This window comes from Limanda limanda, chromosome 13 (genome assembly GCF_963576545.1).
Source record: "Limanda limanda chromosome 13, fLimLim1.1, whole genome shotgun sequence".
Classification (NCBI taxonomy): Eukaryota; Metazoa; Chordata; class Actinopteri; order Pleuronectiformes; family Pleuronectidae; genus Limanda; species Limanda limanda.
Window position 1 is genome coordinate 15,168,484 of NC_083648.1, and position 18,199 is coordinate 15,186,682.

The 18,199-nt window shown below is 41.3% G+C and overlaps 1 protein-coding gene across 1 annotated transcript; it reads left to right on the top strand.

The window, feature by feature from the left end:
* The first annotated feature begins 107 nt into the window (after window positions 1-107).
* On the top strand, window positions 108-13,085 carry mau2 (MAU2 sister chromatid cohesion factor). Its single transcript, XM_061084969.1, has 19 exons — window positions 108-448; window positions 618-635; window positions 782-847; window positions 7,519-7,614; window positions 7,697-7,791; window positions 7,885-7,912; window positions 8,020-8,175; window positions 8,260-8,409; window positions 8,518-8,608; window positions 8,695-8,798; window positions 8,906-8,983; window positions 9,666-9,731; window positions 9,955-10,038; window positions 10,123-10,172; window positions 10,256-10,333; window positions 10,430-10,541; window positions 10,637-10,727; window positions 11,316-11,443; window positions 11,533-13,085. Exons 1-19 carry the CDS (start codon window positions 215-217, stop codon window positions 11,605-11,607), a joined length of 1,800 nt encoding a protein of 599 aa, XP_060940952.1. The 5' UTR covers window positions 108-214; the 3' UTR covers window positions 11,608-13,085.
* Window positions 13,086-18,199: the final 5,114 nt, after the last annotated feature.

An 18,199-nucleotide genomic window follows, 5' to 3' on the forward strand; every position in this document is an offset into this window, starting at 1 on the left:
CATAACGTAACACTGAATGTTACGCATATCATCTTATTTTGAAAATACAAACCGGATGTTATTATCTTCTAGCTTACTTGGCGCCATTAGAGTCAATGACTGAAGCAGAGAACCCAGGAGAAGCCACCTGCAGCTGAGGACCGGGGCCGGCGGACGCCAGTCCAGAGGTGAACCGGTTCCTCCTGGTGTTGCTTTGACTGGTGGACCAGTTAAGATGGCCGCCAGCCCAGAGGCACCGGGGCCTTGGTACTTGGCCCTGCTGGGTTTTGCAGAACACTTCCGCACGTCGAGTCCCCCGAAGATCCGCCTGTGCGTCCACTGTCTGCAGGCGGTGTTTCAGTTCAAGCCGCCCCCGAGGGTCGAGGCCCGGACCCACCTGCAGCTTGGCTCGGTGCTGTACCGCCACACCAAGAACCGTGAGCTGGCCCAGACTCACCTGGAGGAAGCGGTGAGCAGCCGCATGGTGTGACCCCCTGCTGTGGTCCAATGAATCACGGACCAATGATAAACATGTGGATCATCACCAGTGTTTAGTGCCTTCTTTATCTAACACTGTCTAAGATGGTGCACAGTGTGATGCGCACTATTAACATGCATTTTTCTGTTTCTATTCACAGTGGCTCATATCACAACAAGTATCCTTTTTTCTGAATGATATGAGGGCATGTGCATGTTGATATCAGGCTGCTGACAAGTGACAACCACGCACATGCTATGGCTCAGGATTTATCATTCAGGTGAAACTGAGGCAGAAGAAAAAATCCTTAATGATCAATGTCAGATCTCTCAGTTTGAAGATGTCCAGTTTGAAGCAGCAAGTATTCTGTCGGAGTTCTACTGTCAACAGGTAGCTGCATTCTGTAGATATAATGTATTGTAATACGCATTCCCATTACATTTCATTTGTGTGAGTGCCGGATCACAACATGCATTATATCAAGGAAACTTGACACAGTTGGATTGAGATACAATACAAAATTATAGACAGTTCCCACTACGAGCAAGTGTTGGCAACTATGGATAGGTAGGACATCTTGGAAGAATTGTCAACTCAATGTGGGTGTCCATCTGTCTCAACTGGTTAGGGTGAGATGAGAGAAATGAGGGAGATGGGAGAGGTGGGTGGAAAAAAGAGGACAGAAGACAGGGGTGTGTGGGGGGAGCAGGAACAGCTATGTAACCATTATATTTAAGTTCCTTCAGACTGGTTCTTATAATGAGAATAATACGATTAGTACTTACAGCTGGAATGATTTTATTAATGATAGCAGGACCAGTAAAAGATCATTAGGTTGTGCTTTTCATGCATCGTTCTCTGGGCTTTGAGCTTCCACACTTAGTTATGCTTCGGAGAACAAAACGCTTGGTTACATTAGTCGTGTCATGTAGTTCACTGTTATTTAAACAGAAGGAGAGTCTGAAAGTTTTAGGCGACGCTATACGTCATGGCGCTAACACAAGAAATTATTCCAAACAAAACACTGGTTAAGAGTGCAACAGTTGCATGTAGCCCGCTGAACAAGGGCTCTATGCTCTATCCATTCAAAAAGTAACTTCAAATCAAATCAAATCAATGTTTATGTCACATGCACCAAATAACTTAGCGTCATCAGAGCAGTGTAGTTCTTATTACCTGGCAGGCAACATCTACGCAGTAGACGGGCAATACAAGATACAAAAATAACATAACATATAACATAGTAACATATAACATAGTACAACAATTTAAATTTAAATGAAGGGCTAGCAGCAGTTTACAGGGTGAAGAAGTGAGGAATATTAAATTAAATAATATGCATATGTGTAGTAAGTAAGTAGTAAGTGTAGTTGTATGAATCGGGGAGCAGAATGTACAAGGTGATGGCGACTGTTCAGTGGGTCAGTGTTCATCAAAATATTGATTACAATCATCTCAGAAAAACAGAACCCCTTTCCAAACAAGAGTCCCAACCAACACCCTGCTTATAACAGGAACTGCACACCAACCTTCCATAATAAAGCCACATAATAAAATAGCTTTCACTAACAAACGAAGTATTCTAATTATGGACAAAAATGAAAACAATCCTTTAGCAAACTGTAGCAAATCCCGAAAGATGGTCGAGACTTTCAACTGATGTTTTCAGGTTTATTTGAAACTTCCCTAAACACCGTAAGAGCTTGTGGGTCGCTCAAACATAAAACTTTGCCCTTGTGAAGTTACAGATTCATAACAGTAAATCCGCGTCTATAAAGGAACTTCACTTTCAAAACAAAAGCATGTATGAAAATGAAAACTTATCTCGGAATATCCAAGATAATTATCCCAGAAAAACTGAGGTTTCTTTTTCAAGTGAATGCAGTAGAGCATCGGTTCCCAAATTGGGGTACGCGAGGTGGTTCAGGGGGTACGGGGGGAGAAAATTTGATTTGCGTTTTGCATAGTTCACCATCTTTCGGGTCCTATCGCAGTCCCGACAGTGCAGGCGAGACGGGTGATCCTGGGATCCCACCTCAGCCCGAGCATGCCGGCCCTCACTTTTATTGCAGCACGCGGTTGTGAAACAAGCCTTCTGACTCGCGCGCGCATTAGACTCCTTGGTCCGTGTTTCTAGACGGCTGCCACGCCACCCAACACCAATGCTTCATGAAACTTCATCTCACCATCACTAGTTTCTGGGGTTTGCGCAGTTGTATCTGGTTGAGGTACAGCTGTAGCACTTTCTAGGATCTCCACATCAGCTGCCTGTCCAGGACTTTCACTGGAATTGATAGATTCAAAGGAAATGGGCACAAACTCGTAGCTGGCACAACAATCATGGTCTTCAAACAGCTTGTCCAGGTGGTTGATCAAGTCGCTCACATGATTGAACGTCATCTTAATTGCAGTTACTTTATAGTGGGGGAAACCGCTCTCATTTCTCGGGTGAGAGTCAAAGAGTCCATAGCGCCCTGATCTGTCACGGAACAATGCAAAGCAATCTGCAGATACCAGGAGTACAGCATGGCTGACTTCTATTGTCAGAGCCTCAAGTTGTTTGGCAAGAGGCAACAATCTATCAGCACTTTGTTCTCCGGCCTTCAGGCATCCACATCTGACTGAAGAAATGCTCACATTGTAGATATCCGTGTCTGAAAAAACTTGCTTTGGCATTTCCTCTATGGTCAGATGGTCATCTGCATACCTTTGATCCATCATAAGCTAATTTTTGATTGCAACATAGAGTGAATCTCCCTGTTCAAGCACTCTGTCAAGGTGGGTTGTGTTGAACTGTAATCCCTCGTTGCAGTAGGCCAAAAATGTGAGAACCATACAGGTGCACTGATGATTTCTGGAGAACTTTTTTTTTTTCAAGTGAATGCAGTAGAGCAAATGAAGCACCATAAAGCTACAGCCCATGAGTGAACCCATTGGATAGAAAGCTTCAATGCTTCATGAAGCTCCATCTCACCATCACTAGTTTCTGGGGTTTGTGCAGTTGTATCTGGTTGAGGTACAGCTGTAGCACTTTCTGGGATCTCCACATCAGCTGCCTGTCCAGGACTTTCACTGGAATTGATAGATTCAAAGGAAATGGGCACAAACTCGTAGCTGGCACAACAATCATGGTCTTCAAACAGCTTGTCCAGGTGGTTGATCAAGTCGCTCACATGATTGAACGTCATCTTAATTGCAGTTCCTTTATAGTAAGGGAAACCGCTCTCATTTCTTGGATGAGAGTCAAAGAGTCCATAGGGCCCTGATCTGTCACGGAACAATGCAAAGCAATCTGCAGATACCAGGAGTACAGCATGGCTGACTTCTGTTGTCAGAGCCTCAAGTTGTTTGGCAAGAGGCAACAATCTATCAGCACTTTGTTCTCCGGCCTTCAGGCATCCACATCTGACTGAAGAAATGCTCACATTGTAGATATCCGTGTCTGAAAAAACTTACTTTGGCATTTCCTCTATGGTCAGATGGTCATCTGCATACCTTTGATCCATCATAACCTAATTTTTGATTGCAACATAGAGTGAATCTCCCTGTTCAAGCACTCTGTCAAGTTGGGTTGTTTTGAACTGTAATCCCTCGTTGCAGTAGGCCAAAAATGTGAGAACCATACAGGTGCACTGATGATTTCTGGAGAATTTTTTTTTTTCAAGTGAATGCAGTAGAGCAAATGAAGCACCATAAAGCTACAGCCCATGAGTGAACCCATTGGATAGAAAGCTTCAATGCTTCATGAAGCTTCAATGCTTCATGAAGCTCCATCTCTCCATCACTAGTTTCTGGGGTTTGTGCAGTTGCATCTGGTTCAGGTACAGCTGTAGCACTTTCTGGGATCTCCACATCAGCTGCCTGTCCAGGACTTTCACTGGAATTGATAGATTCAAAGGAAATGGGCACAAACTCGTAGCTGGCACAACAATCATGGTCTTCAAACAGCTTGTCCAGGTGGTTGATCAAGTCGCTCACATGATTGAACGTCATCTTAATTGCAGTTCCTTTATAGTAAGGGAAACCGCTCTCATTTCTCGGGTGAGAGTCAAAGAGTCCATAGTGCCCTGATCTGTCACGGAACAATGCAAAGCAATCTGCAGATACCAGGAGTACAGCATGGCTGACTTCTGTTGTCAGAGCCTCAAGTTGTTTGGCAAGAGGCAACAATCTATCAGCACTTTGTTCTCCGGCCTTCAGGCATCCACATCTGACTGAAGAAATGCTCACATTGTAGATATCTGTGTCTGTAAAAACTTGCTTCGGCATTTCCTCTACGGTCAGATGGTCATCTTCATACATTTGGTCAAACATAAGCTGTTTTTTGATTGCAACATAGAGTGAATCTCCCTGTTCAAGCACTCTGTCAAGGTGGGTTGTGTTAAACTGTAATCCCTCGTTGCAATAGGCCAAAAATGTGAGAACCATACAGGTGCACTGATGATTTCTGGAGAATGTTTTGTATCTCTTATCATTTTGACTGTGAGTTGCCCTCACTGACGAAATGGGACCTCTGCGTCTGAGTGGCATCTCAAACTGTGCGTCTTCATTTTCAAAGTGGTTCGGCAGATCAATCTATGGTAAAAATTAATATAAGGTTAGTCTTGTTAGACACGCACACAAAATGAACATCTCTAGCTAGACCTACTCCAAATTTAAAGGCCCATCTCTGTTAAAGTACATTAGAAAGCGACAATTTTATTTTTCTAGCTAACCATAGCTTTATCAACAAAATAAACCTCGAAATATACCAGTATATCTTAATACACTGACTGATATCCATTTGAAAATATGCTTCTGAAGTTCTTTCTCCAGAGTGTAAATATTGCAAAGTCGCAATCATTTCAGGCTTACGGTTAACATGTTCCTAATGATGCTTATGACGAACAGCAGGACGACAATAAGGAGGCAATTGTTGGTCTTGATTCTGAGCCTGAAATCTCGGATGCTGAAGACCTAGACTCTGTTCCACATAATCAAGCTGTAGTTGTGTAGAAGGCTCCTTTGATGAAATAGAAGTCTATTTATGGGAATAGTCTATTTCATCAGAGGAGCCTTCTCCTTTGAAGAAGGAAGAATAAGCTATATCAAAGAAAATTTCACCTATGCATGAAATAACACGAAGACTGAATATGGGTAATTTTTTTACCCATGTTGAGCATTTGAAGGGGGTTTTGTATCAAAGGGTTAACATATTCAGAGTAATCTCCTGAGCAACTAAACTCAACAGTGCAGTAAATCGAGGAAAAGACCATAATGGCACACGAGATGAATGAACAACCTACTTTAGTGTACCTTGCAGAACTGAGGGCAAAGGAGAATGGAGAGAGAGCAGACAATGAAAAATTAGAAAAGGGGTAGCAGATGACACTATAATTCTTGAGGCAAGTAAACGGGAAATCAAAACTCAGACAGGAGAAACAGAATCTGCTAAATCAAAATCTGGAGCTCTTTGGATTGCGGGTACAGGAGAAGAGTTTCAGTGCTGACCTCAATATCCAGCTCTGTGAAACAAAGAAAACTGCTGAGTTTACTGATGGACTGGAGACAACTTCAGGAGAGATACAATGATGCCAAAGCAAATCTGATGGCTTGAACATACTGGAAAACTCATTAATCATGTCAGCCCATCAGGCCTGGGGAAAATGTACGTAGTCTGCTGTAATTGGACATTGTTGTGGCAAAATGGCTCAACAGCGCCCCCTAAAAAGCCCCATAATTCTGTCTGGTTTAACCGATCTTGGAAAAAAATTCCCCAGGCCAATTTGATTACCGCCAAAGGAAGTAAGATATTTTGGATTTAGTGGCCATTTTGGCCATTTTACACTAGAGTTGTGCATCTTTACTATCCTCACGATTCGATTCGACTGCGTATCAGCAATCGAGGCATCTTGATGCATTTCAAAGTATCACATGCACAATTTTCTGTATTGCTGCTTTTTCATCAATTAATAAAGTCACTCAGACAGACACAAACTGTTTTATTTAGAAATTTGTTTTAGCTGTAGTTTATTGAATAAAGTTTTCAATTCAAAAATCAAACTACAACAGTAAGTCTACGATAATGGTCAGTGCTCCCCACACTGATTTGACATTCATTCAGTTTAGACTTATGTGCTGCTTAAAAAGGACAAACTCTGATTAAAGCCTTTACTGTATCAAGGTGGCCCCACCTTGGCCCCCTTAGCAGCGCCACTGCACTGAGGCGTATTACTCTGCTTCTCTGATGTTTTCTAGTCAGTCACTTTATAAAAACCTGCTGAATTCATATTTATTTTCCTGGTGTTGCTTCTACTGCAACAATAAAGTTAAAACCCAGCACCCAGAGTCATAATCTGCAGAAAGAACTTCTGTCTGCAGGTGTGTTTATGTGTGTCTGTGTGTGTGTGTGTGCTCGTCTCTGTTACTCTTCACACAGACTGATAATCACAAGTATTTAGTTATTAATTGAAGATGTCAGATCATGACTCCGGATCATTCCGCTCACTTTAACACTGAAGTCCTGACTTTGTGGGTCACGTTATGTTAGGTGTGTATACACTCTAGAGTGAATCAAACAAACACACACTATTCAGTCCAAGCCATCAAGTGCAGACCACACGGCCCCATGTAGATCGAATTCAAGTTATAAAACAAGGTTGTTACACACAGGACATTTAAGGGAGATTAAACAATGTACACTGAAGTTACAGAAATGTCATGTGTCACAGCGACACATTGAAATTTGTCAGGGACCCTTTTTTTTCGTCCGGTCATGATACACCTTTGTACCAAATTTGGTGAAGATCATTTAAACCAGACGGAATTGCTGCGTTTTAGGGGAAGCCGAACGAAAAGCAATAGGGTCTTCACACTGACGGTGCTTGGGCCCTAAATCATCAAGTGGTGTCAGATCTGGATCCTGCAGCTCTGGAGTCAGAGATACCCGCAGAAAGAGAGGGAGGAAGGGAGGAAAAGCATGTTCCATCATTATATCTAAATGCAAGCGTGAATTAAAGTACTCTCTGTAGCAGAGGTGACTTGTTTCTGTCTTTGTTAAACTATTTTCTTCTCTTATTAAGAACTTGGTGGACTCGGCCAAACCTGTTTTGCGGAAGGCAATCCAGACCTCTCAGCAAACCCCCTACTGGCACTGCAGACTGCTTTTTCAGCTGGCAGTAAGACAATCTCATGTGTTGCAAACTTATTTTTGTCTGATAAATGTATTTGAAGCGTTGATGTGCACTGCTTCTTTCGCAGCAATTGCATGCACTGGAGAAGGACTTGGTGTCTGCGTGTGACCTCCTCGGAGTTGGAGCAGAATATGCAAGAGTCATGGGATCTGAGTACACAAGGTGACAAGATCCCACTGGGGTGTTTTCTATCGATCTATCTCTTAATGCTTGTTATCTCACATGACATTGGGTGTTGTTCTCGTTTCTCCACAGAGCTCTGTTCTTATTAAGTAAAGGAATGGTAAGCTTAAAATTCCTCTGTTTATTAAATACACATCTCAATTTATTTGTGTTGTTTACTGTTGAGGCAATTCTGTCAAATGCATAAATGCATCTGTGGCTTTGCAGTTGCTGCTAATGGAGCGCAAGCTGAGTGAGGTGCATCCACTGCTGACGCTGTGTGGGACCATTGTGGAGAACTGGCAGGGAACCCCCATTCAGAAGGAGTCCCTCAGAGTTTTCTTCCTCGTGCTGCAGGTCACACACTACCTGGATGCCGGACAGGTACAGCCGTATCTATATCTCTCATTATTGGTAAAAAATATCATGCTAATGTCGACACTTATTTGTCTATATTCTTGTGTTTAGGTGAAGAGTGTGAAGCCATGTCTGAAGCAGCTTCAGCAGTGTATCCAGACCATCTCCACTCTCAATGATGATGATGAGATCCTTCCCACTAATCCAGCAGCTCTCTTTCACTGGCTGCCCAAAGAACACATGTGTGTGATTGTGTACATGGTGAGATTTTGCCACAGTGCTTATAACCTTAAAAGATTGTGATTTCCCTGTGTTGTGCAAATGCAATACAACATGTCTTGTTTTTTGTTTTTTTCTTCATACAAAAAGGTGACGGTGATGCACTCCATGCAGGCTGGTTACTTGGAGAAAGCACAGAAGTACACAGACAAAGCTCTCATGCAGCTGGAGAAGCTGAAGAGTAAGTTTGCAGAGATCCTCTCACTAATGGTTTTCTCACTGACAGTGGTATTGAATCATCTCTGATCTGTCTGTATGTGTTCAAAGTGCTGGACAGCAGCCCCATCCTGTCCACGTTCCAAGTCATCCTGCTGGAGCACATCATCATGTGTCGGCTCGTCACCGGACACAAGGCCACAGCTTTACAAGAGGTGACGTATTACATCAGCTGTGAAAAAAGAAGCCTAGATTTTATAATAACAGTTTACTCTGCGGGCTCTCTGTCTTGTTTAAGACTGCGTTTGTGTTTTATGTTTAGATTTCTCAGGTTTGTCAGCTTTGCCAACAGTCTCCCAGGTTATTTACAAATCATGCTGCCCAGCTTCACACACTGCTGGTAAGTCAATGAGAAAAGGAAACACAAGCTGTCTAATGGTAAAACAAATGACCCAAAAACATGTTTAAGAATGGTACTAACATTTTCTTCTCTGCTATTAATTGTAGGTCAGTAATTTGCTCTTGTATCCATTAAAATGTACAGCAGACTTCTGCTCACACACGTTTCACCATTAACTATTTTTCTCATTTATGATTTTGTTGAAGATGTGTGTGAGGTAGAACTGCTCACTGTTGACATGATGCATTTGTCATTAACACCTTACTTGTTTCATCCAGACCCCCTGACTTTTTAGTTCAGCCCAAACCAAATAGAAGAAGAAGCACCTCAGGCAATATAATGTCTGAACGATAGGGACATTTATTAGATGCATTCAAACTAGTGTTGAGTAATGTGCCTGAAGTTGGTGATGATGGTAGTCACACATTAATGATATTGCAGTGGCGACGAAATTCACAACAACAACCAGTTCATTCCTTCACGCCGTTGTCAGGCACTTGGACACAGCCCACATAGGTGATGACGACAGGACATATGTTTGTCACACAAAATTATTTAGTCTGCTCCCTATATTAATACTAACATGGAACCAAAACTTAACGGATCAAATCTAAACAGTGTAACCTTTAACACGGAACCACGTACGAACCATTCACACAAGTTTGCTCTGCTTCTGTATCAGGGCCTCTACTGTATCTCAGTGAACTGCATGGATAACGCTGAGGCTCAGTTCACCGCCGCTCTGCAGGTGAGCTTCACATCCTCCATGTTTCCTCTGTCTGTAACTTGGACCCCTCCAGCTTATCCGGAGCTTTGAAACCCAGTCAACATCAAAATAAGTTGTCTCTATCCTTAAACAAGTCTGTATGGTTTTCTGTAAACATTTTGAAGACACATGGTAAATTTGTCTTGGTGTTGGTCTAAAAAGATTTAGACGACTCAATCTTGTCTCTCTGTTTTCCTTCCGTTAGATGACCACGCACCAGGAGCTGTGGACGTTCATTGTGACCAACCTGGCTTGCGTCTACATCCGGGAGGGCAACAGACATCAAGAGGTCAGTTTGCTATTTTCAAACATTTTCAAATATATATAAATATTATATATATATAATATATGTTTTTCCTTTACTAATCATCAGCTGTTCACCCTTCTGGAGAGGATTAATCCCGATCACAACTTTCCTGTCAGGTAACAATAGAGACAATATCCCACCGTATGCTACATATTTTTTTAACCATAAGTTTAAATTAATGGAACCTTGACTTCCTCAGCTCTCATTGTCTTCGGGCGGCAGCATTTTACATCAGAGGGCTCCTGTCTTTCTTCCAGGGACGTTACAACGAGGCCAAGTAAGAACACTTACAGGCTCTGAGCATTATGTGTTGATGCTTTGTGCCTAAGCTTAGAATAAGATATAAGCTTTAAATGTAAACTTGTGTCAACAGAAGATTTCTAAGGGAGACCCTGAAGATGTCTAACGCCGAGGATCTAAATCGGCTCACAGCTTGCTCGCTCGTATTACTGGGCCACATCTTTTTGGTCCTGGGCAACCACAGGGTGAGGCCACAAATACACCATCTTTTCCACCACACACAGTAGTACCGGTGTCTTATGCGATCTTGGCTTCATGTCTGGTTCCATATTTTGTCCAGGAAAGTAGCAACATGGTGCTTCCTGCCATGCAGCTTGCCAGCAAGATCCCAGACATGTCTGTGCAGCTGTGGTCCTCCTCTCTTCTCAAAGGTACAGCTGTTACTCACACTGGTAGCCATATCCTGTTTAAAACTAACCTGACTGGCACACCTAGCTTGTCAATTAAATAATAATTAACTGATATCACTGATGGAATTCACAACTTTCATTGCAGTCTGCCTATTTGAAGATAAGTTTGTATTTTGGCCAAATGAGGGCGCAAGAGGAAAGCTTGCAGAATGTTCCATTATGACATAAATCTACAGTTTGGTCATCTGTTGTCAGAATATTTTCTGTAGTTCATGTCTGAAACCGGCTTTGTTGTTTTATGTTTTGGCTTTTTTGGCCACCCAGAGACACCATAGTATCACCTGGATGTATTTAGGGTAAAGAAGAAAAAAGAATATGAATGTGACTTTTTGTTACAGGAGCAGGTTCTTTTTCAAACTAAACATTGGGCATAAAAATTCCGCAAGACATCTCCTATAGAGGAAGCAAAGACACTTATTAGTCATCCAGTAGTAATATCAATACACCACAGTGCCAATTACAACTGAACTATAGAAACAAATCTCCAATCAGCCAATATAAAACTGCTGCTGTGGTCATTAGTGTTCACAGTGCTCTGTTCCTCTGCAGATCTGAACAAAGCTTGTGGAAACACGATGGACGCCCACGAGGCGGCTCAGATGCACCAGAACTTTTCCCAACAGCTCCTGCAGGACCACATGGCAGCCTGCAGCCTCCCTGAACACAACCTCATCAGTGTAAGCACAACATCGGTCAGGCAGCTTGTAAACAGTGAGTCAGCTCACCCTGTGAAAGAGAGTGATGTTGTAATGCGTTTCTGTTGCAGTGGACAGACGGCCTCCCCCCTGTGCAGCTTCAGCCTCAGAATGGCCCTACAACCAGCCTGGCCAGCCTGCTCTGAGATCAACAGCCCACCCTGACGGGGGAGAGGAGACGCAGAAGAGCAGCTGGAGAGAAAACATGAACAGAAAATGGGGAAATGCATTATAGAGGAGGGGTAAGAGGAACATTTTAAGCAGGGAATACTGCAGTGTGTCATCTGGCAGGCTTCCATTCAGTGCATTATTTGGGGCACTGGAGCATCATGAATAGATTTTCAGTAACTGAATATTTTTTAGAAAGCAAAGGGGTCATGGGCTCACTTTCAAAACACTGGCACACTTTGGAGTGGTTGCCAAAGTTGGATAAGTAGATTTCCACTCTTATGTCTGTTTGGTGGATATGAAGCTTCAGCCAGCCGACAGCTAACTTAGCATGAACACTAGAAACAGGGAAACAGATGCAGAGTCAGATCCACCTTCTCATCAACTCCTCATGAAAAGAAACATGTTCCTGAAAATGTCGAACTTTTACGTTTTAAAATTTGTCAGATTTTTGCTGCTGATTAAGCTGATAACTCTTTCTAGTGGGTATTTTTATTATAATGTTTTAAAACATCTGAGAAAACACAGATTTTTTAAGTAAACTGTCATATTTCCACAGCAGTCTATATTTCCACGGCAGTCTATTGTTGTTCATGAATTCCACGGCTGTTTGACCAGTTCTGATACACTGTATTAGGGCACATTTCGATATACATCTGCAATGAGCTTTATGTAGTGTAGTGGTAATTTGGTGTGTATTTGGTGGTTGAGCTGCACAGGTACATAACAAATGTGAGTCTTCAAGCAAAGCTGAGATCGACACTAAGTTATATTAGATTTAATTACTGGAACCATCCAGCACTGTGTATTAATGTTCCCAAAGGTAAGAAAAGTGAACTCTAATGTGTTTGGAGACTGTGATGCAACAGAAGTGGAGGTGAATTGTTGACATTGCAGTTTAGTCTCCTTGATTCTGGCTGACAGTAATTCCCTTTAGATTCTTAGCATTTCACTCTCACTGTGATGTAATGTTTATAAGCTGTGCACATTTTGCCTGGAGTCAAGAAATTAGTAACAATAGTAATATTTCTACTAAATAAGATTGACTGTTACCTGTTTGCACACATGTTGTTTCACGATGAAACATAAATGTTTATGTATTTATATGCACTTTGGAGTACTTGTATTTTTATCATTTCAGTTCTTCCTGTTACACTAATTTCTTCCACATGAGGGCAGCGTTATTCTCTATCCACCTATTGTAGCATTCAGTTACATCAGATGCCTTTGTTCTTTGCTGTTGATTTTCATAACTGGCAGGATTTTCAGTTTACAGTTTCCCTATTGCTGGTAAGGTACATTTTAGTTTAATCCAGGGTACTTGTGGTTTTGGTTGTTCCTTTACAAAGTGTTGGATGCTATTTATTTTATTGTCATTGTATTCACAATATGTGTAAAATAAATGGAATGTTTGATATTTTCCACACGTTTTATGAATAAAAATTAAAAAGTGGAATGACTTGATTATTTATATTGAATAGGCCTTTAAAACTTGACAACACACACAAAGCACGGAGAGTTCACGTAAAGAGAGTGAATCAAGGTAAATGCAGAGAGGTGCATGTGCTCTGTGTTATGCAATTACTTGATGTCACAAAATCTATCTTAACTGATTTGAAATGAAACGGTAGATCAAATTTGTGTGTTTGTATATTGCGTAATTTTACATTATGAAATCTAAGCTCTTATCACTGTGATGTCTGCATTGATATCAAATTTGTTTTTATTTTGTTTGGACATTGCTGTGCAGTTTTCAGATCCACACAATGACAGACTGTACAGCTCTATCAAGTGTCAAGTGTTATTTCTGTGGCAAACGGAATGGAAATGAATGGATGTCTGCAGCAGTATGAGAAATACAGATATTATGGCATCTATTCAAAAAATATTAAGCTATAATTGTATAGTCTGCCCAAAATAAATAAGAAAAAACAACACACTGAAGGAGTCATAAGAATTCACCAAAAAACTGAGGTTATGAGCAACAAAGCAAAGAACAGGTACTTAAATCACAAGAAACAAAAGAGTCAAGAAAAAATGTCCACTCCGTCTAATGCAGTAATGCATCATTATTCTCTATACTCATTTGATAAATACATTAGTGTCATTATGGGTGCAGGTCTATGAATTGTGCAAATTTCAGCTGAAGAGAGGTATTTCGTACACATTCCCTGATTACATCACATACAGCTTATAATCCTCAGATATGACGAGCAGCCTCTGACAACATGAAACCAGACCAAAGCTCCACTATTTGATTTTAGCTGGCAGTGACATGTTAAACCAAACACACCCCTGCCCACCCAATCTTAATGACCCCTGTGCCCTGACCCCTGGATCCTGCCGACTTTAAATCTTCAACTCTGCTGTAAAAGTCTCCACACAGCTTAACTGATGCAGTACATGAGCAACACTGAGGTAATTCGGGGGGGTGGGCTGCTGGTAGACTTACACAGACAGCGAAAAAGGGGAGATGGTGTAAGTGACCATTTCAAGTGGAAACATGAAGCCTTATTTGTCGGTCGTCAATAACAGACTGAAAATAAAACAAACATTTTGTTTATCATCTGCTGTTTATTAATATTGATGAGTTTGCCTGAATTAAACTCTGGTGCTTGTGTAACCAATGCTTGCCTAAAGAAACACACACTGCTGTGTACTGTTATAGAAAATTTAATGTAATGAGCCTGAATCCTCATCGTTTCATTTCATATCCAACGCACTTAAGTACACAACCAACACAACAACAAAAATGTGTAATGCAAATAGTCCCAAACAAACAACCTAATAAATTTTGGAGGATGTTTAATGATGAGGCCTTTAAGATCGTGAGAGAGATGAGGGCCAGGTCACCAAACTCCACTGGGCTGCCGGGGTCATCGTAAAGCCCTCGGGATTCAGAAGATAAGTGCTGACGTCAAGATGTCTGAGGGGTTGTTCCAAGCTTATACAAATTAAAGTAATATCTGACACATAACTTAATGAGATACGGAGGGAAAGTTTCAAGATAAGAATCTGTAGAGCTAGGGAATATCTCAGGAAGGGATGTGGTGTATGTCACATCACATTTAAACCTGAGTACATGTAACTATCAATGTAATGGGATTACAACACGTACAAAGTCTTTAAAAACTCACTTTAAAAGTCACAAAAGATGTGTACAACACTAATAAAATTGGCCTCACATTCATATATACAGTCTCATGAGGATGTTACAGTGAAGCAAAACTGTCTAAACTGCCGCCTTTACTTTAGCTATTTATTTGCACAGAACAGAAATCAATCTGATAATCAATACATTACACTATTATCAATTTGATAGAAAACATTAATTCATTGAAAGCTAATAAAAGTATTTACATTCATAAAAATGATCATTCTAGAAAAGACGGCTAAAATTTGAATATTAAGCATTTGAGACCAAATACTTGATTTAATATGAAGGCAAATTCACTGATGGATAAAATAAATAAAAACTAATAATAATCGTCTGTGTTTATTCAAGCAGATGGATATGAGGTACTGTAGATAAACAGCGTTGTTCAGCCATTGTTTTGTTGACAAAAATATTTAAAAGCATTTTTTAACAAAATGACATGATTTTATCAGATTGTCAAATTTTCATTTTATCGCTTCCTTCTATTCCCTCGTGCAGCCCGGAAGCTGTCGTCAGCACGCGGCGGCGGATCAGTGAGGGCGAAGTGAAAAGTTTTGGGACGCTCGAGGTGTCTCGGACGCAGCTGAAAGGAGCCGTTTCCTGCCAAATAGTGAGCCCGTCTAATCGAGACTGCAGCAGCCACTTCCTGCATTGTTACAGTGCTTTAATGAGGATTAAGTTGAAGCTGTCATGTTGTAGCGGGCGGCCATTAGGCCTGCTCCACACACACACACACACACACACACAGAGAGAGAGAGAGAGAGAGAGAGAGAGGAGATGGAGGATGACCTCACCTCAGTCTGGAGACAGAGCTGATCACCTGGACCCTCTCCTCACAACATATCAGTATCAAACAAATACCAAATTAAAGAAAATGTCCCATGTGACCTGTTTCATTGGGCCTATTTTTACACTGGTTTATTTAGTAATAGCTGTAAACAACAAGTAAACAGAACAGAAAGTTGTGAAATAGATAAATAAAATAATGGTAAATAAATTACCTGAGACTATTTTGTATTTCAATTCAGCATCCAAAAGTCCAACCTAAGGAAATCACCATACGTTTAAAACTAATTTAATATATTGACCTGACAGCCATCACAGACTGTTGTTTTGGTATATATTGTAATATATTACAATATATGCATTGTATGACGCATATGCATTGTTGCAGGACAATAACCAGCATATTAGAAATACTGGCCAATGCAGAACAAATGAAATCTAATACAAAACCAGGGACGTTACTAAATATGTGTGAACTACAGTGGATTCTCATATTTTGGTTATTTATCTGTTTTATTATTGTTTTTGTAAAATATTTCATAAACAAAGTCGCCTAGGAAATAATGCAAATCACTAATTTATATGCCAACAAATTGTTAATATTCAATAAATAAAAATAAAGTAGACTTTGCCATAATTTGCCAACTAAATACCAACTATGTGCCTTTTTGGCTGCAACTACTTCATGACATTTTTTACTGATCGGCCTCCAGAGGATGAATCTGAAGGACTTGGTGATCCCCTGGCTTTTCTCATCGTTCCACCAACCCAATGAAATGTTTGATCAAGAATGAAATGTCTGGATTATTGGATTAATTATGGTGATCCCAACAACTTTTCATTTAACAGTGTCAGCATCAGGTTTTAGCTGAAATGCATCAGTTTGACTAAAAAAGTACTTCTTTATAAAATACGTGTTAAAAGTACTTAGGACATGACTCCAGTGTTCCAGCTCTGATTGTTATTTTTTTAATCGTGGTTCTATTGCGGTGTAATAGCTACTTGTTCGTGGCTCCACAGGAACACTTACTGTATTTATAGAAAGGTTCATCATAGCCTATAAACTCCAGAGTGTTTTCTCATCTTCATTAAGTTACTGGACTGGGAGGTGTGATCATGAGAAGATGGCCCCTCCACACAGATTGGATTGGGCCTTTGTGAGATAATCTGCAGCCTCGGGAGATGGAGTGGAGGGACGAGGGGACGGAAACAATCGGACTTGATGACACAGCATCATCTGGACAGGTTTTTTTTGTCATTTAAAGAATGGCAGTGTGAGGCTGACAAAGCCCTCAAACCCCCCACCTGTTACAGAACAATAACCCCATCCCACTTCAATCTTCTCTTACCTTGATTTCAAACACATATGTGGAAGGGTGTGAATTTATATGGCCGTTTGTGGATGAGAGGAGGATTAGCTCAGTTCACAGGGATGCTTTGAAGGGAAGTAGGTCTTGCCATGAAAGAGGCCGATGGCTGGAGCCTTTATGGAGGCGAATCTGCAGCTTCCCACGCGGTGACCACACTCTGTGTGATCCAAACCTCACATGGATGGATCTGACAGTATTGGGGTCTTAATCCTGGCTGTAAAGTGCGCTGTTTGTGCAGCAGACCTGCAGTGACCTGCTGCACATGAGGGTTGGGGTGTTGAAAATATGATGCTCAGGGTGTGATAAGGATCCTGTGTGATTGCTGCTGCAGGTCCTTGTTGAGAGGTTGGAAGTAAACATGGGGGTGGCTGGTGGGAGACCACAGCCAGACAGAGTTTGAAGGATAATGTGGGATCCCAGTTTAATATTTGGCCGATAGTCACCTCCATATCTCCCACTCAACTTGTCATCTCTAAGTTCCAGTCCTACAATGCTCACGGTAGTGCCACCACATTGTGTCTATGCAAAACCGGAGCTGAAGACTACTTTGATTCAATAAAACTTTTTTCAGCATCATATGCTATATGAAAAAAAAAAGTTAAGGTCGGAAACCAGATGTCAAACCTCTTTACAAGACAGGGTTACATTATGAAAAAGTAAGACCCACTTATTTTATATAGTACTTTAGAGTGGCAGGTTCCCTATAACACATTGTCAGTTGATCATATTACTAAAAAGTAGTGGACTTTTGGGGTCTCTGCTAGTTCGAGGCAGCAGGGAAACTGAATGGTTGGCCAGCTGTGCCTGACTCGATCAGTAGTTTTGGGTGAAATGATATGTTGCATCCTTATTGATTGTTAGGTTTCATGCTTTCAGTATTACAGGATCCAGTGAGCTCAGCAGAGGAGACGGACGTGTTTTGTCTTGAGGTTGCCACTATATATCCATAATTGAAGTAACACACAAAGCAAAAGGGTTTTTGCCCATATTTGGCCTACATCCCGCAATTCCCACATCCGGTCCACATACCATATGGAGAGATGGCACTTGGGCACGTCTGCTCCCGTTTGCCAGAATTTTACACCAACTGCTCCTGTGGCGTCATCCAATGATGACATTCATGCTACAAATATGGTGTAAATTACGCCGCCTCGAGTCGAACGTGAATGTCGGACCTACTGGACACTTGGACAACGGGAGAAGGATAGAGGAATGTTATGTCATTTTTCTGTTGTTTTGTTAAATGTTTGAAGAATC

What these genes read in the sequence shown, in the direction of transcription:
- mau2 (XM_061084969.1), top strand. Translation starts at nt 215, where the DNA reads ATGGCCGCCAGCCCAGAGGCACCGGGGCCTTGGTACTTGGCCCTGCTG. An exon ending in GACTGCTTTTTCAGCTGGCA is followed by an intron (nt 7,615 to 7,696) that starts GTAAGACAATCT and finishes CTTCTTTCGCAG; the next exon opens with CAATTGCATGCACTGGAGAA. An exon ending in TGGTCCTGGGCAACCACAGG is followed by an intron (nt 10,542 to 10,636) that starts GTGAGGCCACAA and finishes TATTTTGTCCAG; the next exon opens with GAAAGTAGCAACATGGTGCT.